The sequence below is a fragment of the Ovis canadensis genome, chromosome 15 (assembly GCF_042477335.2).
Source record: "Ovis canadensis isolate MfBH-ARS-UI-01 breed Bighorn chromosome 15, ARS-UI_OviCan_v2, whole genome shotgun sequence".
In the NCBI taxonomy this organism is placed as follows: Eukaryota; Metazoa; Chordata; class Mammalia; order Artiodactyla; family Bovidae; genus Ovis; species Ovis canadensis.
This window is the reverse complement of record NC_091259.1, coordinates 89,080,818-89,103,900: the sequence shown is the minus strand read 5'-3', so window position 1 is coordinate 89,103,900 and position 23,083 is coordinate 89,080,818. Positions and strand designations below refer to the sequence as shown.

At 40.8% G+C, this 23,083-nt stretch overlaps 1 protein-coding gene and 1 pseudogene across 1 annotated transcript; both read left to right on the top strand.

Moving 5' to 3' along the window:
• Nucleotides 1-4,404: 4,404 nt before the first annotated feature.
• LOC138420451 (olfactory receptor 5B2-like) lies at nucleotides 4,405-5,357 on the top strand (annotated as a pseudogene).
• Nucleotides 5,358-16,828: 11,471 nt separating this feature from the next.
• On the top strand, nucleotides 16,829-17,782 carry LOC138420258 (olfactory receptor 5B3-like). Its single transcript, XM_069553367.1, has one exon. The coding sequence runs from the start codon at nucleotides 16,832-16,834 to the stop codon at nucleotides 17,780-17,782; it is 951 nt and encodes a 316-aa protein (XP_069409468.1). The 5' UTR covers nucleotides 16,829-16,831.
• The last annotated feature ends 5,301 nt before the right edge of the window (nucleotides 17,783-23,083 follow it).

The following is a 23,083-nucleotide window of genomic DNA, read 5'->3' as shown; positions in this document are numbered from 1 at the left end:
TGAAAATGGGAATAACTAGAGCAAAAAAAAATAACCTGGGATTGGATTACAACCCAAGGCACAAATATATGAGAACACACTAACAAAAATACATGACTAAGTAATTAATAAATCAGGAAGAAGAGACAAATCTCACTAACAGAGCTCTTGTTAGAACATTGCCCCCTCTAGGAGGTGGAGCTTAGTTCCACAACACCTGGAGTTCAGTAAGCTCGACTTAGTGACTTATTTCAAAATATAATATAGTCACAACCTGAAAGTAAAGAGCTATTTTATTTGCTGGGAATGTTTAGGACTCCGAGCCAGGGAGACAGCATCTCCGTAGCTCTGAGAAAACTGCTCCAAGGAGGCAGGAGAGGAAGTCAGGCTATATACAAGTTTGCAACAAAGGGAGCAGGCAGTCTGAACGTATCAAGTTAAGGAATTTAGCTTTCTTTGTACAGGAGATGCAAGCCTCTGGGCTCTGCGAATTCTTTCCTTTCATGTGTACCTCCGCTCTCTGGGGCCAATCCTGTTTCCTGGCTCACCCTAAGGGATGGTGGATGTGCAGTAGGTTGCTTCTTGCCTTCCCCAGCTCCTAAGCAATTGCCCTGGAGGGTGGAGGCATCTGAGGGATCCCAGCTTGGGGAGCCCTCATTCATGTTTGGAGGCCAGAAATCGCTGATGGCTGTGACATTTCTTGCTTATTGATATGGCAGGAGATATTTTCATTTCACCATAAAAGTGAAAAAACTAACATTGCAACAGAAAGAGCCACTATTCTACTACCTGTTTCTTTGTATTTAGTTTTCTTAGAGTCCACACATAAGTGAGATCAGGCAGAAATTTTCTTTCCAGTTGTGACTTATTTCACTTAGTATAATGTCCTCCAGGTTTATTTGGCAATATCTCCTCTTTTTAAGGCTAAATATTATTCCATTGCATGTATATATGCCACACTTTCTTTATCCATGTATCCTTCAGAGACACTTAGATTGTTTCCTTAGCTTGGCTATTGTGAATAATGCTGTGAAATACATACATAGAAAACCAACTGACTGTATGAAAAAACATTTATGTTGATTACATTAACAGCGACAATCATATCACTGTGTATATGTACATTGAAACATCATGTTGCACGCAAATACACGCACCAGTTATTTTTTTAATTTTAGTAAATAAGCAATACGGGATATAGAGAAAGCTGGGTATGGGTTTATTAGCTTCGTATGGCTTCTACTGCAGATTACATATTTTTATTGTGTATTTTACGTATTTCTACTCGAATCTGTACTATTTCCTGCTTTGTTTAAATTTTGGTTTTAGTGAGTACTTCTTTTCCCTTGAGATTTTACTCATTCCTAAAATAAACACTCACAGCTGTAAGGATCTCTATGAACACTGTTTCTGTTAACTATTCAATGTTTGGTATGTAGTGTTTTCATTTTTATTTGTCTTAATCTATTTTTTATTTCTCTTTATTTGTAATCCCTAAACACTAGAACCAACGTAATGTCTCTGGCACTACTGGTAAAGAACCCGACTCCCAACACAAGAGGTACAAGAATTCGACCCCTGGGTTGGAAACTTCTCCTGGAAGGGGAAATAACAATCCACTCCAGTATTCTTGCCTGGAAAATTCCATGGACAGGAGCCTGGCAAGCTACAATCTGTAGGGCTGCAAAAAGTCAGACACGAGTGAAGCAACTTAGCATGCATGCACGCAACAAGGAGGAGCTGATGAAAATGGAAGACTATTCAAAAAATTCCACTGATAGTCAGGTTAACAGCATTGATGGATGTTAATTGCATTATAGTAAGTGAAAGAAACAAGACTCCAAGACCAAATATGCTAGAAGTCTAGTTAAGGATATTCTTGCTAAGGCAAAATTTGTACGCAAGGCATTTGTGTGGTTTCTGGGGGCCGCAGGGAGGAGCAGGAGTGGATCAGAAAGAACCACAGGTTTTGTCGACGTGATAGAACGGTTTTATATCTTGATTGCAGTAACACATAACCATATACGTTAGGCCAAATTTTAAAAACTATATACAAAAACTGTAGATTTTAATATTTGTGAATTATGTATTTAGAAAAACTCAAGAGGAAAGAACAAGTAATACCAAAACATGCATGCACACTCATATGCAATAAGGTCCCCACAGGGTGTTCAACTGCTTCTTCCCTGGGAAGGTGGGGTGAGGAGCTGTAGATGGTCCCACGGGGGCACCCCCGGAGAGCTCCATGTCTATGATTCACTCCTGGTTCCCTTGCACCAGCCTCTGAAACACCAACAACACTCCAAGCAACATCTCTTTAGAGGGGCCTGACTACATGCCAAGCTCCCTGGTCAGCGTATACTCACCAGAAAGTTAATTATCATCATTGTACAAGGTCTCCCTCCTACCTGAGAAACTGCAAAGTTAATTATCATCATTGTACAAGGTCTCCCTCCTACCTGAGAAACTGCTATGTGCCTACAACCATGGCCAAGAAAACCACCTCTATATAAAAATGATGCCAACCTTCCCTTATTTACTATCTACAGCGACTAGATCTGTAAATTATGTGAGGGAAGTTATTTTATTACATTTATCTTGCAAATAAGGAGAAGCTAAGTGACTCCTTTTGGGGCACAATAAGAATTGATAATGGATTTAAAACTTGAACCCAGGCTCCTCTGTCTTCGTTAGTTTTCTTCCTCTGTATTTCTCTGCTTTAGAGAATTGGGAACCTTTTGACCACTACCCTCTTTCAGTACTGACGAACTATTTTATGGCTGAATTTCTCACTTCACACTCACTATTCAAAATTGATTGTCTCTTCCCGTCAAGGATCAAGGTAAGCTATTATAGTCCATGTATATCAACGTGTGTATGCTCAGTCCCTCAGTCATGTGTGACTCTTTGCCACCCCATGGACTGTAACCTGCCAGGCTCCTCTGTCCAGGGAATTTTTAAAGAGAGAATATAGAAGTGATTGCCATCTCCTTTTCCAGGGGATCTTCCTAACCCAGGGATTTTTAGTAAAAAGTGCAATCCATTTAAAAGGTGTGGGGAGACTATGCATGCTATGAATTATTAGAGCACAGGAGCAGATGCTTTGAATATTTTTATAATAGTAGTTGGGGCTTCCCTGGTGGCTCAGAAGGTAAAGCATCTGCCTACAATGCGGGAGACCTGGGTTCGATTCCTGGGTCGGTAGAACCTGGGGTATAAATGTCAAAACATTGGTTAGTAAGGGATTTAGTGATAATTATGAGTCCTGCTGCTTCCTGAATAAGTGAAAGTGGCTCAGTCGTGTCTGACTTTTTGTGACCCCATGGACTATACAGTCCATGGAATTCTTTAGGCCAGAATACTGGAGTGGGTAGCCTTTCCCTTCTCCAGGGGATCTTCCCAACCCAGGAACTGAACAGGGGTCTCCTGCATTGCAGGTGGATTCTTTACCAACTGAGCTATCAGGGAAGCCTTGAATAAAAAGAAGTTAAAAAAATAAGATATATGATACTTTGATTGTGTAGGCGTTAATTTCAGCTGGTCTCCCATTGGAGGTTTAAAACAAAGGCATATGTGTGAAAGTGATCATTTTTAAACTGCACAGGGAACCAAATGAACTCGCAAGATCAAACTGCAGTGTAACCTTTTCCCCATAACCTCATCCTTATTATACAGGCGCCTTTAGATATACTGACAATGGAGTGGATAAATGCACACATCTTTTTCATTATATTGAAACTGGACTTCAATCTTGAATCCTGAAAGTTCTTCATACAATGTATTTGTAGAATATCACATAACTTCTCAAAGCTCTAATTCTTGTAGTGGTAACGTAAACATAATAACGCTATCCAGTGTACACACATATATGCATACACACACAAACACACACACACAAACACACACACAAACACATACACACAAACACACACAAACACACACACACACAAACACACACACAAACACACACACACAAACACACACACACAAACACACACACAAACACACACACACAAACACACACACACGTGTGTACATGCTAAATCGCTCAGTCGTGTCCAGCTCTTCACGACCCTACAGACTGTAGCCTGCCAGGCTTCTCTGTCCATGGGATTCTCCAGGCAGGAATACTGGAATGGGTTGCCATTTCCTACTCCATGGGATCTTCCCAACTTAGGGATCAAACCCACGTCTTATGTCTCCTGCATGGGTAGGCGGGTTCTTTACCACGAGTGGCCACGTGCACAAACTTAAATGTAAAGCTCTTAGCATTAAATCAAGATAATTTTGAAGTACAAATTATTAATGACATAATGCACAAGGTAATTAGGCACTTCCATTTCATTACAATTTATTATTTCGTGGGTCACTTTTCCGTTTATTTCTCATTGCTCCAGGACGTCTCATGGTTCCCAAACAGCACTAATGGAAAACAGCACGGAAGTGACCGGGTTCATCCTCTCGGACTACCCAGTGCCCCCGAGCTGCGCAGCCCCCTCTGTATCACGTTCACTCTCACAGACCTCGTCACTCTGGTCGGAAACCTGGGAATGGTCACACTGATTCTCTTGGACTCCCGTCTGCACACTCCTATGTACTTTTTCCTCAGTAACCTGTCTCTGGTGGACTTCGGCTACTCCTCGGCCGTCACTCCAAAAGCCACGGCTGGGGTACTTATCGGAGACAAGTTCATCTCCTACAACGCATGTGCTGCTCAGATGCTCTTCTTCGTCGCCTTTGCTACTGTGGAAAATTATCTTCTGGCCTGAATGGCCTATGATCACTATGCAGCCGTGCACAGACCTCTGCATTATACCACAACTATGGCGGCAAGCGTGTCTGCTCATCTGGCCATAGGGTCCTACATCTGCGGGTTTCTCAATGCCTGCTTCCATGTTGGAGACGTATTCAGTCTTCCTTTCTGTAAGTCCATCACGGTCCATCATTTCTTCTGTGATGTCCCAGCTGTCCTGGCTCTCTCTTGCTCTGAAAAGCACATTAGCGAGGTGGTTCTTGTTTTCATGTCGAGCTTTAATGTCTCTTTTGCCCTTCTGGTTATACTGATCTCCTACCTGTTCATATTTGTAAACATCTTGAAGATGCACTCAGCTCGGGGTCGCCAGGAGGCCTTCTCCACCTGCGCTTCCCACCTCACCGCTGTCGCCATCTTCTACAGGACCGGCATCTTTGTGTACTTACAGCCCAGCTCCAGCCACTCCCTGGGCTCAGACAAAGTGGCGTCCGTGTTCTACGCCACTGTCATCCCCATGCTGAACCCACTGGTCTACAGCCTGAGGAACAAGGAGGTCAAGAGTGCATTCAAGAAGGTAGTTGAGAAGACAGATATATCTATAGCGTTGGGACTTTTAACACTGTAGTATGCACAGTAATCTTATCTAACTCCTCTCAGACTTTCGCCATGTAACTTGTTGCTTTTCAAGTCTGTGGACTTGAAAAAAATTACATTTTTGAGGTGACATCTTTATCTCTTTAAAAATCTGTCATCCAGTAAAAAATAAAACATATTTTAAAATCTAAAACCTGAATGAGACTGGCTAATGGGAAGCTTTAGAAGTGTTAAGAACCACTTGTCAAAACTTATTGATGCTATTTTCACTTACATTTGGCTGACTACCTGTCAATGCAAACATCAACGCTAAAACAGGAGTACAGTCAAGCCCATAAACAAAGGTGCAGGTATGTGTCTCATGTGGGCACATACACACTGGAAAGAGGAATTTGTCAAAGGTAAATGAAATGTGGCTGGCATAAGAAATAACAAAAGAATGCCATCTGCAGCAACACGGATGGAGCACGAGATTCTCATATGAGTGAAGTCAGTCACACAAAGATATATGATATCACTTGTATGTGGAATCAGGAAAAAAAAAGGTAAAATTGACTTATTTACAAAAAAGAAACAGGTTCACAGACATTAGAAGCAAACTCATGGTTACTAGGAGGGAATGAGGAAGGAAGGGATAAATTGGTCAATTGGAACTGACGTGTACCCACTACTGTATGTAAAATAGATAGCTAATGAGAACTTATTGTATAGCACAAGGAACTCTACTTAATATTCTGTAACGACCTATATGGGAAAAGAATCTACAAAAAGTGGACATATATATATATGTGCATAACTGATTCATTTTTCTGTATAACAGAAACTAACAAAGTATTGTACATCAACCATACTCCAGTAAAACTTCTTTTGAATGAAAAAGTGAACTGTGACTAGTTTTTAATAAAAATAATTTTAGCAGTTATTTGATATTAAATATAAAATTATGTCTATTTGCAGTTATTTCTTTTGTTGAATAACTATTCTGTGATTCTGAATAGGAGAAAAATAATTATTTTAAATGAAATTCTGTACTCTTTTGGCACATTTTATTAGGAGATACATAAATATGTTGAATTAATATTTCTTCTTGACTGAATCACAACATATTCACACTACAATTTTCAATAAGATAAAATAATCAACCCAAATCCATAGCTCACCCTAATGGTATTCTACATGCTACTGGTTTGGACAAATGTATAATGAACTGAATGCATCATTATAATACCATGAAGAGTATTTCGATTTTCCTAAAACTCCTCTTTTTAAATTTTAATTTTTATTTTATATTGGAATGTGAAGCTAGTGATAAAGAATCTGCCTGCCACTGCAGGAGGTTCAGGAGACAGGAGTTCGATCCAAGGAAGACCCCTGGAGGAGGAAATGACAACTCACTCCAGTATTCTTGCCTGGAAAATTCCATGGACAGAGAAGCCTGGCAGGCTACAGTCCATGGATGTGCTAAGAGTTGAATACGACTGAGCGACTGAACACACACATTGTTGATTTACAATATTGTGTTAGTTTTTGGTGTACAGAAAAGCGATTCAGTATATATACATTCTTTTTCAGATTGTTTTCCTATACAATTTATTACAGAATATTGAGTAGAGTTGCAGGGCTATACAGTAGGTCCTTGTTGATTATCTGCTTTGCATATATTAGTGTTTTCATACTAAGTCGTTTCAGTCGTGTCTGACTCTTCATGACCCCATGGACTATAACCCTCCAGGTTCCTCTGTCCATGCAGTTCTCCAGGCGAGAATACTGGAGTGGGTTGCCGTGACCTCCTCCAGGGGATCTTCCCCACCCAGGGATGGAACCTGCGTCTCTTACGTCTCCTGCATCGGCTGGCAGGTTCCTTCTAGCACCGCCTGGGAAGCCCCATGCATAGTAGTGTGTGTATGTTAATCCCAGGCTCCTAATTTATTACACCACTTCACCTTTACATTCTGATAACTGCAAGATTGTTTTCAAAGTTTGTGTCTGTTTCATAACTAAGTTCATTAGTGTGATCACTTTTTAAGATTCCACATGTGAGCAGAATAAGGTTCCACATATATCTCTCTCTGTTCGACTTACTTCACTTAGCATGACAGTCTCTAGGTCCAGCCATGTTGCTGCAGATGACGTTATTTCAGTCTTTTTTAACGACTGAGAAATATTCCTCTGTGTATACCTACCGCATCTTCTTCATCCATTCACCTGTCGATGGACATTTAGGTTGTCGCCATGTCCTGGCTATTGTAAACACCTTTGCGATGATCACTGGAGTGCATGTATCTTTTTGAACTATTGTTTTCTCTGAAATGTGCCAGGACTGGGATTGCTGGATCGTGCGCTAGTTCCATTTTCAGCTTTCTGAGGAACCTCCATACTCTTCTCTGTAGTGTACGAAGTTACATTCCCGTTGACAGTGTAGGAGAATCCCCTTTTCTCCACATCTTCTCCAGATGTTTTGATGATGGTCATTCTGACCATTATGATAATCTAAAACACAAACAGAACAAACTGAAAACATACTCATAGAGAAATAACTGATGGCTGCCCATGGGGTGGGAGTAAGGGTGCAAAAGAGGTGAAGGGAATGAGAGGCACCAACTTCCAGTGATAAAACACAGGAGCCATGAGAATGTAATACACAGCATACTGAATATGGAAAATGACATTATAATGCCTTTGAAAAATGACATAAGAAATAAATTTAAATTTAAAAACAAATACTAAATAATGGTAAAAATGTAAAATAATTCTAATGCATTGCTGGTAAGAAATTGACATGGTAGAACACTTCAGAAAATATCTTGGCAATGTTTCATTTAAATAAACACATACTCACCCTATGATCAAGCAGCCCATCTAGATATTTATCCAAATGATGTGAATGCTTGTGTTCAAATATCTTAGGCAAATGTTTATGTCAGTTTTATTTCTAATCACCAGACCCTTAAACAAACACTAATGTTCCTCAGCTACAAAGTAGGATAAACAAACTGTAATGTCCATTGTGCAGAATATGATTCTGCAGTAAAGATCCCGTTACGACACAAGTAATAACAAGAGTGAATTCCAAATACTAAGTGAAAGATTACCAACTCAGAGTGCGTATTCCAGGATTGCAGTGAGGGACACTGTTGCAAAGGCAAAGCTCTCTGATTGTCAGGGGTAGTCGATAGGAAAATGTGTTTACCCAAAGAAGTTTATAGGAATTTATTCAGGTGATAGCGGTTCTTTGAAAGTAAACTTAACAAAAGTCTTAGAACTGTACACTAAAATTTTGGATATTACTGTACGTAAATTATATGTAAATTATGTGTTCATAATAAATTGACCAAAATAACAAGAAAAAAAGAAGTAGTAAAAAAACATGTGTGTACAAAGGGAATAATCAGCATGGTCCCCACAGGCAGTTTAATTGCGCCTTTCATGGGAAAGTAGGGTGAGAACCTGTAGACATGCCCACGAGGGAAATTCCTGGCGAACTCTGCGTCTCTATAACACCCTCACGCCCCCCCAGCATTAGCCTTTGAAAGCCCAGTATCCATGTGACCTCATTTTAGAGGGACGGCTCTGCATGCTGAACCCATACAGCCATCATTTATTCATCTGACTAGTCATACTTGTCAGTACACAGAAGCTTCATCCCAGCATTTGACATGTACCTGTACCCAGAGTCAGGGAAACACCCCAAGAGAAAAATGAAGTTGACTGGCTCTTAAAGGATAATCTCTTATTGGAATTTGTTATTTACAGAAACAGTTCTGTGAATTATATGACAGAGATAATCCTACGATGTTTATTGTTCAAAGGAGGAGGAATTAAGGAGACAGAGAGAATGCACAGGAAGTTCAGGAATTAAACCATGTTAATATTCTTTCTTCCATTTTCCTGCCTTAGAGACTTTGGGATCATGAGACCATAATTGGAAGGAGAGCTCCTCTGACAGTATTTCTGCATCATTCTACAGCTGATATCGAGGTGAGACTGGGATGCAAACGTCAAACTTCCATCAGTAGAGTTTACTGATACCCAGGAAACCCCATCCTGCTTTCCGAAAGATATGAACAGAAAAATAACCTAGATAGATTCTCTGATTGAGTGGTAATTTCATCTTGTTCATCAAATATTGGCTGCTCCATAGAAGTAAGAAACAAATCAATACTAACGAACAAAAAAAGCAGAGGTAAAAAGATCCTCATGTTACTGAGTCCAAGCTTGCTTGGCTTGCTGCAAGAAAAGTCAATGAATCTGAGATGAGGTAATGGGACTAGGAAGGGACTTTATTTGGAAGCTGGCTGGTGGAGAAGACCGCAAGCTAGTGTCTCAAAATAATCCTCTTGCCGGGGGCTTGGTGGCCAGGTTCTTTTATGGATCAGAGATTTGGGGGGCAAAGGGGAGGTGAGGAAACAAAGTAAAAAGACCATTTAATTCCTGCAAATATCTCCTAGACTGGCGAGCCTCAGGCAGGGGGACGTGTTCACCTCACTTCCTTAAGTCATTTCATGGCTGCTGTGAAACGGAATACCTCCTGTCATGTCGGCTAACGAGGATGCCACATCTACCTGTGATTCTGGCCTCCCGAAGTGAATCTTGGGGCCAGGAGAGTTAGTAGCATGTGAGGGGCACTGGCACTGCCCCTGGGGACACAAAGGCCTCAAGAGTGGGGCATCCTTCCTGGGTGGCCAGAATCAGGCTCTCTCTCTGAGGTAGGCCACTGTGCATGTCTACAATAACAAAAGCAGCAAAACAAGGCTTAAAGTCGCAGAAGCAGACCCCGTGTAAAATCTAAGTTAACCCTTCCTGCTTACACTTAAACTGTAACAGCACCTGGGCTTCCCTGGTGGCTCACTGTAAAGAAGCTGCCTGCCAGATGAATTCTTCAGTACCATTTTTCTAGATTCCTTATATGTGTGTTAGAATGCGTTGTTTATCTCTCTCTTTCTGACTCACTTCACTAAATAGGTCCTAGGCTCATCCACCTCATTAGAGCTGACTCAGATGTGTTCCTTTTATGGCTGAGTTATATTCCATTGTGTACATATCCACAACTTCTTTATCCATTCATCTGTCGATGCGCATCTAGGTTGCTTTCATGATCTAGCTATTGTAAATAGTGCTGCAATGGACAATGGGAGAAATGGGAGAAAGAGACATAGAGAATAGGCTTACGGGCATGGGGAGAGGGGAGGAGAGGGTGAGACGTACGCAAAGAGTAACATGGAAAGTTGCATTGCCATATTAAAATAGATAGCCATCGGGGACTTGCTGTATGCTCAGGAAACTCCAACAGGGGCTCTGTGTCAACCTAGAGGGGTGGGGTGGGGAGGGAGATGGGAGGGAGGTTCAAAACGGAGGGGATATATGTATACCTATGGCTGATTCACATTAAGGTTTGACCAAAAACAACAACATTCTGTAAAGCAATTATCCTTCAATAAAAAATAAATTACCTTTTTTAAAAAAGAAGTTGCCTGCCAGTGCAGGAGATGTGGGTTCAATCTCTGGGGCAGGATGATCACTGGAGAAGGAAATGGCAGCCCACTTCAGTGTTCTTGCCTGAGAAATTCCATGGACAGAGGAGCCTGGAGGGCATAAAGAGTTGAACACATCTTAGCAACTGAACAACAACAGCAACATAAAAGTGTCTAACAGGAATTAACAAAATCCAAACTGCATTTTGACCTTTTGTTCATAATTTCATGCTTATTATTACTAGAATGTGTACACAAGTTAGCAGTGAATGGCTAAAAGCATAGACTTTTGATTTGACCAAAAGTGGATTTAACTCTTGAATCTCGACTCTCATACTAACTGTGCAATATTAGAGCAACACATAACTTCTTAAGCCTTTAATTTCCTAATGATAAAGTAGAAATCATAATGCTACTTTCCTTACACACACACACACACACACACACACACACACGGAGACACAGACACAGACACACAGACACACACACCACTCATTTATCTAGAAAGAACTGGTTGGTAACAGAACATAGTATATGCTAAAAGTGGTCGTGTGTGTTTGGGCTGGTAAACATAATATCTTCAAGGTACAGGCTTGTAAAATGAAGTTGCAAAAGTTTTAGGAGGAAAATGTTCAATTCAGTTCAGTTGCTCAGTTGTGTCCAACTCTTTGCGACCCCATGGACTGCAGCACGCCACACTTCCCTGTCCATCACAAACTCCCGGAGCTTATTCAAACCCATGTCCATTGAGTTGGTGATGCCATCCAACCATCTTATCCTCTGTTGTCCGCTTCTCCTCCCACCTTTGATCTTGCCCAGCATCGGGGTCTTTTCCAATGAGTCAGTTCTTTGCGTCAGGTGGCCAAAGTATTGGAGTTTCAGCTTCAGCATCAGTCCTTCCAATGAATATTCAGGACTGATTTCCTTTAGGATGGACTGGTTGGATCTCCTTGCTGTCCACGGGACTCTCAAGAGTCTTCTCCAACACCACAGTTCAAAACCATCAATTCTTTGGTGCTCAGCTTTCTGTATAGTCCAACTCTCACATGACTACTGGGAAAACCATAGCTTTGACTAGATGGACCTTGTTGGCAAAGTAATGTCTCTGCTTTTTAATATGCTGTCTAGGTTGGTCATAGCTTTACTTCCAAGGAGCAAGCGTCTTTTAATTTCATGACTTCGGTCACCATCTGCAGTGATTTTGGAGCCCTCAAAAATGAAGTCAACCCCTGTCTCCACTGTTTCCCCATCTATTTGCCATGAAGTGATGGGACCAGACGCCATGATCTTAGTTTTCTGAATGTTGAGCTTTAAGCCAACTTTTTCACTCTCCTCTTTCACTTTCATCAAGAGGCTCTTCTTCTTCGCTTTCTGCCTTAAGGGTGGTGTCATCTGAATACCTGAGGCTATTTATATTTCTCCCAGCAATCTAAATTCCAGCTTGTGCTTCTTCCAGCCCAGCGTTTCTCATGATGTACTCTGCATATACATTAAATAAGCAGGGTGACAATATACAGCCTTGATATACTCGTTTCCTTATTTGAAACCAGTCTGTTGTTCCATGTCCAGTTCTAACTGTTGCTTCTTGACCTGCATACGGATTTCTCAGGAATTAGGTAAGATGGTCTGGTATTCCCATCTCTTTCAGAATTTTCCACTGTTTATGGTGATCCACACAGTCAAAGGCTTTGGCATAGTCAAAAAAGCAGAAATAGATGTTTTTCTGGAACTTTCTTGCTTTTTCCATGATCCAGTGGATGTTGGCAATTTGGTCTCTGGTTCATCTGCCTTTTCTAAATCCAGCTTGAACATCTGGAAATTCATGGTTCATGTAGTGTTGAAGCCTGGTTTGGAGAATTTTGAGCGTTACTTTGATAGCATGTAAAGTGAGTACAATTGTGTGGTAGTTTGAGCATTCTTTGGCATTGCCTTTCTTTGGGATTGGAATGAAAACTGACCTTTTCCAGTCCTGCGGCCAATGCTGAGTTTTCCAGATTTGCTGGTTTATTAAGTAGAGCACTTTCACAGCATCATCTTTCAGGATTTGAAATAGCTCACCTGGAATTCCATCACCTCCACTAGCTTTGTTTGTAGTGATGCTTTCTAAGGCCCACTTGACTTCACATTCCAGGATGTCTGGCTCTAGGTGAGTGATCACACCATCGTGATTATCTGGGTCATGAAGACCTTTTTTGTATAGTTCTTTTGTATATTCTTGTCACTTCTTATTATCTTCTGCTTCTGTTAGGTCCATACCATTTGTGTCCTTTATTGAGCCCATCTTTGCATGAAATATTCCCTTGGTATCTCTAATTTTCTTGAAGAGATCTCTAGCCTTTCCCATTCTATTGTATTTCTTTGCACTGATCACTGAACAAGGCTCTCTTATCTCTCCTTGTTATTCTTTGGAATTCTGCATTCAAATGGGTATATCTTTCCTTTTCTTTTTTGCCTTTTGCTTCTCGTCTTTTCCCAGCTATTTGTAATGCCTCCCCAGACAGCCATTTTGCTTTTTTGCATTTCTTTCCCATGGGGATGGTCTTGATTCCTGTCTCCTGTACAATGTCACGAACCTCTGTCCGTAGCTCTTCAGGCACTCTGTCCATCAGATCTAATCCTTTGAATCTATTTGTCACTTCCACATGTAATCGTAAGGGATTGGATTTAGGTCACACCTCTGTTAGTAGTTAGCATAAAATAGATGCCTTCCAAAGGCTCCCAGTTAGAAGAAAAGTATTTAAAACGCTTTTCCTACACCAGAAGAGATTCTAATGGAATACTTTACAACATTACGCTTGCCACCAAAATAGTGTTGGGGGGAAGAACCAATTCTGACTCCCTGCTGAAACTGTTTCTTTGACTTGTTTTTGATGCTTTTGTTACTATAATCATACATAAAGGCCTGACTCAGAAAACTCTGCCCCTCTGCCAGACTCACACTGAAGTGCCTTTGCTGAGAACCCTGTCCGCCTGTAGATGGCAAGAAGGAAGAAATGAACACACCCCCTGCCCGAGGCTTGCCATTCTAGGAGGTCTTTACAAAATTAACGGCCTTCTTATTTTGCTTCCTCACCTCTCCCCCATCTCTGATCTAGAAAGAACTTGGCATCCAAGCCCTAGTAAGATGATTATTTTGAGACATTTGTTTGCCATCTTCTCAGTCAGCTGGCTTTCTGAATAAAGTCATATTCCCTTCCACAACACCGTGTCTCTCAGATTCATCAGCCTGTCGAGTGGTGGGCAGAGTGAGCTTGGAGTCAGTAACAATAGCTCTAGAGAATGAAGACAGCCTGCAAACAAGGGGCTTCCCATGCTAGACCTCTGTGGTTCTGCTGAGACGACAGTAATAAGAGAAAGAATGAGCTTTTTAAAAGGGACTGTTTCAAATAAGGTATGTATTTCGAGGAGGAAATTAAGCAGGAGAATGGGTCACATGTAATTACTGAAACAGCCAATCGTATAGGCAGAGCAAGGACAGCCCGAGAAACACTGGAGGAAACAGAGCGATCTCGGTGGCACTTGTGTGTGAAAAAAGGCAGATTGAGGGGGAAGGTTGTAAGGCTAAAACTTGTGCATTCCTGAAGCCCTCCAGGTCACCACCCAATTTTCGCAAACCAACATATCGATAAGCATCCCATCTTCATAACAGTATAATCACTATTACTCTTAGACTATGCTAACCATCCAGAATTTTATTTTTAAATGTATTACTTTATTTAATTTTCACAACAATACTATAAAATAAGGTCATCAGTTCAGTTCAGTTCAGTCGCTCAGTCGTGTCTGACTCTTTGTAACCCCATGAATCGCAGCACGCCAGGCCTCCCTGTCCATCACCAACTCCCGGAGTTCACTCAGACTCACGTCCATCGAGTCTGTGATGCCTTCCAGCCATCTCATCCTTGGTCGTCCCCTTCTCCTCCTGCCCCCAATCCCTCCCAGCATCAGAGTCTTTTCCAATGAGTCAACTCTTCACATGAGGTGGCCAAAGTACTGGAGTTTCAGCTTTAGCATCATTCCTTCCAAAGAAATCCCAGAGCTGATCTCCTTCAGAATGGACTGATTGGATGTCTTTTCAGTCCAAGGGACTCTCAAGAGTCTTCTCCAATACCACAGTTCAAAAGCATCAATTCTTTGGCGCTCGGCCTTCTTCACAGTCCAACTCTCACATCCATACATGACCACTGAAAAAAACATAGCCTTGGCTAGACGGACCTTAGTCAGCAAAGTAATGTCTCTGCTTTTGAATATGCTGTCTAGGTTGGTCATAACTTTTCTTCCAAGGAGTAAGCGTCTTTTAATTTCATGGCTGCAGTCACCATCTGCAGTGATTTTGGAGCCCCAAAAATAAAGTCTGACACTGTTTCCACTGTTTCCCCATCTATTTCCCATGAAGTGATGGGACCAGATGCCATGATCTTCGTTTTCTGAATGTTGAGCTTTAAGTCAACTTTTTCGCTCTCCTCTTTCACTTTTATCAAGAGGCTTTTTAGCTCCTCTTCATTTTCTGCCATAAGGGTGGTGTCATCTGCATGTCTGAGGTTACTGATATTTCTCCCGGCAATCTTGATGCCAGCTTGTGTTTCTTCCAGTCCAGCGTTTCTCATAATGTACTCTGCATATAAGTTAAATAAGCAAGGTGACAATATACCTACTCTTAGACTATGCTAACCATCCAGAATTTTATTTTTAAATGTATTACTTTATTTAATTTTCACAACAATACTATAAAGTAGGGTCCTAATGGTCCTAATTTTGCAGATGGAAATACGAGCTTCAGGTGAGTTAGGTTAGAGTTACTCCCAGGTAGTAAAAGGCAGAGCTAATATCTACCTCATCTCCAACCCCCAGCTCCATACCTAATGCTCTGTCTTCCCCTCAGAACTGCCTGCTGGTTGGTCAGCCCCTGCCGCTTCAGTTATCTCATCACACGCACTATGCACCTACTTCTCAGCTACTTCTCTGAAACATCAAACGCTGAGTTCAGACCGATGAAGGCAATGAGTAACCAGGAATGGAGTTAAACTCAGTTTGATTTAAACACAATAAAAACCATTATTTCAGGAGCCACTCCGTGTGGCTTCAGAGATTTTCTTGGGTCCAAAGCATGCCTTGTTAATTAACACTCATTTAAAAATAGACAATATTGCTCAACCTCTTGTGCATTATAATTTAAAGGAAGGCAATATCCTATCAAGACACGATGTTCTTGAAATATGATTAATATGTGTTTAGAGTCAGACCCGACTTGGTGACTGCACGACAGCATAGAAGGTGCCGGCAGAAGTTCCTGCAGAGGAACCACATGCAAGGACGGGCTTTTACTGGGCTCGGGAAAGAGTGAGTTGGCAGATGTGTTTATTCTGGGCTAGCTATGAGCAAGTTAGTTTTCTTTTTTAGAGTTTTTATTTGACATTTATACTTTTGGCTGTGCTGGGTTTTCATTGCTGCAGGGCCTCCTCTCTGGCTGTGGAGAGCAGGGGTTACCCTCTGGCTGGGGCCCACGAGCTTCTTGCTGCTGTGGCTTCTCTTGCTGGGAGCCCAGGCCACAGGGTGCACAGGCGCAGAGCTGCGGCACGTGGGCCCAGTCATCTGGCTCCCAGGCCGTAGAGTACAGGCTCAGTAGTTGTGGCGCGTGGGCTTAGCTGCCCGCAGCATGTGGGACCCGCCCACGTCAGGAACAGAACCCATGTCTCCTGCATTGGCAGGTGGACTGTACCACTGAGCTGCCGGGGAAGCCCCTATCAAGTTAATTTTCTGCATCTCAGCTTACAAACTCATACACTTTAAAAACTGAGGAGATGATCTGTGAAGACCCGTCAGATCCAACAGCATGTAAATCTCTATGGAATGAATGGACTAAGTCTTGTTGACAAGTGCGTCTTTATCTGGAGTATATTGAAATACGAGCTATCACTGTAATAAGATAATACTGTAATGAAATATTGCATGCACGCTTTTCAACTGAACTTTCTGTATCTGTCACTGCTTCCGTTTTCTCACAGCCACAGAGCGCTTTGCAGTCCTCTTCCTGATGAAGAACGTGACAGGAGTGACTCAGTTCCTTCTCCTGGGCCTAACCAGGAACCCAGAGCTACAAGTCCCGCTCTTTATAACGTTCACCCTCATCTACCTCTCCACCCTGGTTGGGAACTTGGGCATCATCATGTTGATGCTATTGGACTCGCATCTCCACACACCCATGTACTTTTTCCTCAGTAACCTGTCTCTGGTGGACCTTTGTTACTCCTCAGCTGTCACTCCCACAGTCCTGGCTGGATTCATTCCAGGAGACAAGGTCATCTCCTACGATGCCTGTGCTGCTCAGATGTTCTTTTTTGCAGCCTTTGCCACTGTGGAAAATTACCTTTTGGCCTCAATGGCCTATGATCGCTACGTAGCCGTGTGTAAACCCCTACACTACACCACCACCATGACACGAAGTGTGTGCGCTGCTCTGGCTACAGGCTCCTATGTCTGTGGTTTCCTGAACGCCTCCATCCACACTGGAGACACCTTCAGTCTCTCTTTCTGTACGTTCAGTGTGGTCCATCACTTTTTCTGTGATGTTCCAGCCATCATGGTCCTCTCTTGTTCTGACAGACAGGTTAGTGAACTGGTTCTAGTTTGTGTAGTGAGCTTCAATGTCTTTTTTGCTCTCCTGGTTATCTTGATATCCTATATGTCCGTATTTATCACCATCCTAAAGATGCCCTCATCTGCAGGGTACCAGAAGGCTTTATCCACCTGTGCCTCCCACTTCGCTGCCGTATCCATCTTCTATGGAACGATTACCTTCATGTACTTACAGCCCAGCTCCAGTCACTCCATGGACACAGACAAAATGGCCTCTGTGTTCTATGCTATGATCATTCCATTGCTGAACCCTGTGGTCTACAGCCTGAGGAACAAGGAGATAAAGAGTGCATTTATGAAGGCTGTTGTAGGTAAAACTGTCCCTAGGATTATGATTTCAACAATGTAAAATGATATCCTGACCAATAAAAGGTCTCTTGTCCTGAAAAAAAAAAAAAGAAACACTGTGTCCAGAAATATAATACATGAATAAGACTGGCTAAGATGTCTTGTGGCTGACTAGTTTAAAACCTTATTAAGGACATTGGCCTATTCATTTATCCTGGATGCTTTTTTAACTAAAATATTTAACTCATGTATTAGAATATACGTATGGGTGTAATAGACTTCTATTTCTTTGGTTAAATGCTAACCTGTTAATTTAGCATTTAATTTAAATGTTAAATTTGAAAATAAAATGTTGTACTATTAAATACAAGTATACGATTTGGAGGAGCATGTCTTATCAAGAGAAAAGTATAGCATTTAAAATACATTAATATTTATATCTTGACTGAGTCATTTGATAGAACCAACATGCTCATTTTTACAATTTTCAAAGGATAATGTAGCCAGAGTGTAAGGAAAACAGAGAAAATGAAAAGTAGTTAAAACCCAAGATTTTTAGAAACATTTCTTTATTTATCTGGCTTAGCTGTGGGTCTTAGTTGCAGCAATCTGGATCTTTGCTTGTGGTGCATGGGATTGGTAGTTGTAGCATGTGGGTTTAGTTGTCCTGTGGCATTTGGGATTTAGTTCCCTGACCATGGATTGAACCCATGTCCCCTGCATTGTAAGACAGATTCTTAACCACTGGACCACCAGAGAAGCCCCTTAAACACAAGATTTTGGTGCTGAGCATGCTCGCTTATATTAGAGTTTCACTTCTAGGCCCTCTTTCTACAGAGGTAGGAAGTATACATACGTATGATTTGTATGTATTCATCAGTTCAGTTCAGTTACTCAGTCGTGTCCGATTCCTTGTGACCCCATGGACTACAGCACGCCAGGCCTCCCTGTCCATCACCAACTCCTGGGGCATGCTCAAACTCATGTCCATGGAGTCAGTGATGCCATCCAACTATCTCATCCTCTGTCATCCCCTTCTCCTCCTGGCTTCAATCTTTCCCAGCATCAGGGTCTTTTCCAATGAGTCAGTTCTTCGCATCAGGTGGCCAAAGTACTGAAATTTCAGCTTCAGCATCAGTCTTTCCAATGAATATTCAGGACTGATCTCCTTTAGGATGGACTTGTTGGATCTCCTTGCTGTCCAAGGGACTCTCAAGAGTCTTCTCCAACACCACAGTTCAAAAGCATCAATTCTTCGGCACTCAGCTTTCTTTATAGCCTAACTTTCACATCGATACAGGACTACTGGAAAAACCACAGCTTTGACTAGACAGACCTTTGATGGCAAAGTAATGTCTCTCCTTTTTAATATGCTGTCTAGGTTGATCATAGCTTTTCTTCCAAAGAGCAAATGTCTTTTAATTTTGTGGTTGCAGTCACCATCTGCAGTGATTTTGGAGCTCCCAAAAATAAAGTTTCTCACTGTTTCCACTGTTTCCCCACCTATTTGCCATGAAGTGATGGGACCAGATGCCATGATCTTAGTTTTCTGAATGTTGAGTTTTAAGCCAGTTTTTTCACTCTCCTCTTTCTCGTTCATCAAGAGGCTCTTTAGTTCTTCTTCACTTTCTGCCATAAGGGTGGTATCATCTGTGTACCTGAGGTTATTGATATTTTGCCCAGTGATCTTGATTCCAGCTTGTGCTTCATCCAGCCCAGCATTTCTCATGATGTACTCTGCATATAAGTTAAATAAGCAGGGTGACAATATACAACCTTGACGTGCTCCTTTCCCAATTTGGAACCAGTCTGTTGTTGAATATCCAGTTCTGTTACTTCCCGACCTGCATACAGATTTCTCAAGAGGCAGGTCAGGTGGTCTGGTATTCCCATCTCTCTCAGAATTTTCCACAGTTTGTTGTGATCCACACAGTCAAAAGCTTTGGCATAATAAAGTAGAAGTAGATGTTTTTTTGGAACTCTCTTGCTTTTTCTATGATCCAGCAGATTTTGGCAATTTGATCTCTGGTTCCTCTGCCTTTTCTAAATCCAATTTGGACATCTGGAAGTTCACAGTTCACATACTATTGAAGCCTGGCTTGGAGAATTTTGAGCATTACTTTGCTAGCATGTGAGATGAGTGCAGCTGTGTGGTAGTTTGAGCATTCTTTGGCATTGCCATTTTGAGGGATTGGAATGAAAACTGACATTTTCCAGTCCTATGGCCACTGCTGAGTTTTCCAAATTTGCTGGCCTATTGAGTGCAGCACTTTCACAGCATCATCTTTTAGAATTTGAAATAGTTCCCGGAATGCAAAAGTAGGAAGTCAAGAAATACCTGAAGTAACAGACAAGTTTAGCCTTGGAGTAGAAAATGAAGCAGGGCAAAGGCTAACAGAGTTTTGCCAAGGGAACATAGTGATCATAGCAAACACCCTCTTCCAACAGCATAAGAGGAGACTCTACAAGTGGACATCACCAGATGGCCAATACCAAAATCAGATTGATTATATTCTGTGCAGCCAAAGATGGAGAAGCTCTATACATATACATTTTTACTATAAAGCAAACAGTTGTTCCAAATTTTGACATATGTGCAGAAATAGCTGGAGGAGAATGAGAGGAAGAGGAAGGGAACTCATGATGACAGTTTTTCTTGTTATCTGTCGTTGTATTAGAAGATTTCTATGTAAGCTTAAATTTAATATTTATATCTTTGTGAAATAAGTATACTGGATATTATATGGATAGGACTTTTAACAGGAATGAAACTAGGATTCAAGGACCAATTAATATTCCCCAAACCAACTCCATCTAAGTTGCTAATTAATCACGCTTATCTGTACAATCTAGGAAAATTACTAAAGTCCATGCTGTACCCTTGGGTAGATAGTCTCTGGGTATCTTCTCCTAAATGATTATAATACGCTTATAATCAAACAAATTGTTCCTTCTAGTTCTTCTCTTGTTTCCATATTTTCTCACTTTATCTCTCTCTTGTCTCTCTCCCTCTTCTCTCTCTCATTCCCTCATTCAGTGTTTAAATGAGTTTCTGATTGTGACTTATACTTTGTTAGTACTATAATATGATCACATTTTATATTTATAGCATTTTTATTGCTTTATACTTTTATCAATACAATCCATTATCTGCTATGTTAGCTCTAAGAGCATTAATAGTACTAATAATAACAGCAGTACTATGAGGAATAGTAGATTTCTATACTACTATGGCTTAATTGACTCCACTCATCTAATTTAAATGGGGAAAATGTTATTATTCTGATTGTTTGGATGAGAAAAGTGACTCTCAGAAAAGTTATTTAATTTGAACTGCATATTTAAAAGGACAATTATGATTATGGATTTTAGACAATTCTGCATGTATTCTAACATCATTTGAGAGCAGGAAATAAATGAAAGAATAATAACTGGTTATCTTTCTGCAACACACAATCTGAAAAGGAAACCAAGAAATCTTGGAAATCAAATACATATTAATAAAATATGCAGAGATTAAAGAACATACTTTTATTTTTTGTAGCAATATTTTTTATTTTATTTTATTTTATTTACTTTTTGGAGGCTAATTACTTTACAATATTGTATTGGTTTTGCCATACATTGACATGAATCCTCCACGGGTATACATGTGTCCCCCATCCTGAAGCCCTCTCCCACCTCCCTACCCATCACATCCCTCTGCACCATCCCAGTGCACCAGCCCCGAGTACCCTGTATCCTGCATCAAACATGGACTGGCGATCCATTTCACATATGAAAATATACATGTTTTCAACGCAGAATGTACTTTTTAAAAGTGGATCAAAGAATAAATCTCAAGAGAAATTTTAAGATATTTTGGGCTAAATGAAAATGATAACACAATTTATCAGAATTTGTGGGATACAGAAGTAGTAGTATTCAGAAGGAAATTTACAGCATTGATTGCATATACTGGGGAATAAAAGATTTAAAATGCATAATCTAAGCTTCCACCTTAGGAAACAAGAAAAGAAGAACAAATTAAATCCAAAGTAATCAGACAAAAATAAATAATAAGAATTAGAGCAGGAATCTAGTGGCTCAGATGGTAAAGAATCTGCCTGCAATGCAGGAGACCCAGCTTCAATCCCTGGGTCAGAAAGATCCCCTGGAGAAGGAAATGGCAACACACTCCAGTATTCTTGCCTGGGGAATTCCATGGACAGAGGATCCTGGTGGGCTACAGTCTGTGGGGCCACGAAGAGTCAGACATGACCGAGTAACTAACACTTTAGGAGCAGAAATCAATGAAAGTGAAAACAGGAAATCAAGAAGAGAAAATCGATGAAACTAAGAGCTATTTCTTAGAACAGATTGATAAAATCAATAAGCATCAAACCAAGCTTACTGAAACACAAAGAAAGAGGACACAAATTAGTCACATCAGAAATGAAAGCTGGGATATCATTTCAGATTCTGTGGGCGTTAAATGATCATGAAAGAATAGTAGGAAGAACTCTGCATGCAGATTTGGTTACCTAGATGAAACTGATAATTCCTTGAAAGCCACAGTTTGCCAAAATCTCACAAGAGGACATAGACAATCTCAACTAGCCTATATTTATTAAAGAAGTTGAACTAGCAATTAACAATTCTCCAGAACAGAAATTTTCAGGCCAGTTTATTGAATTTTACCAAACATTTACAAAAAATTTTACCAATCCTTTGCAATCTTTTTCAGAGGGTAGAAGCAGAGGGAATGTTTCTTAACTCATTCTATGAATCCAACAATACCTTAATAACAAAACCAAACAAAGGTATTACAACCAAAAAGGCCAATATCTTTCATAAACATAGATGTAAAAATCCTCAAAAGGTATTTACAGATTAAAGTCAATGGGCAAAAAGAATTATACATCATAGCCACCTGGGATTTATCACAGGCATGCAAGATTGTCTATCATTTGAAAAGCAATTAATGTAATCCATAAAATAAAGAAGCTTAAAATGCATTATCATATCAATATATAAATAAAAACTTTTTGACAAAATCCAATATCCACTCATGATGAAAAATTCTCAGTAAATAAGAACGGAATACTTTGGCCACCTGATGGGAAGAGCCGACTCATTGGAGAAGACTCTGATGCTGGGAAAGATCGAAGGCAGGAGGAGAAGGAGGTGACAGAGGATGAGATGGTTGGATGGCATCATTGACTTAATAGACTTGAGTTTGAGCAAACTCCAGGAGCTAGTGAAGGACAAGGAGGCCTGGTGCACTGCAGTCCACGCACAAAAAGTCAGACATGACAGAGCAACTTAACAACAACAAAATAAAAAAAGGTTAGCTCGCTCGACTTGATAAAGACACCTACAA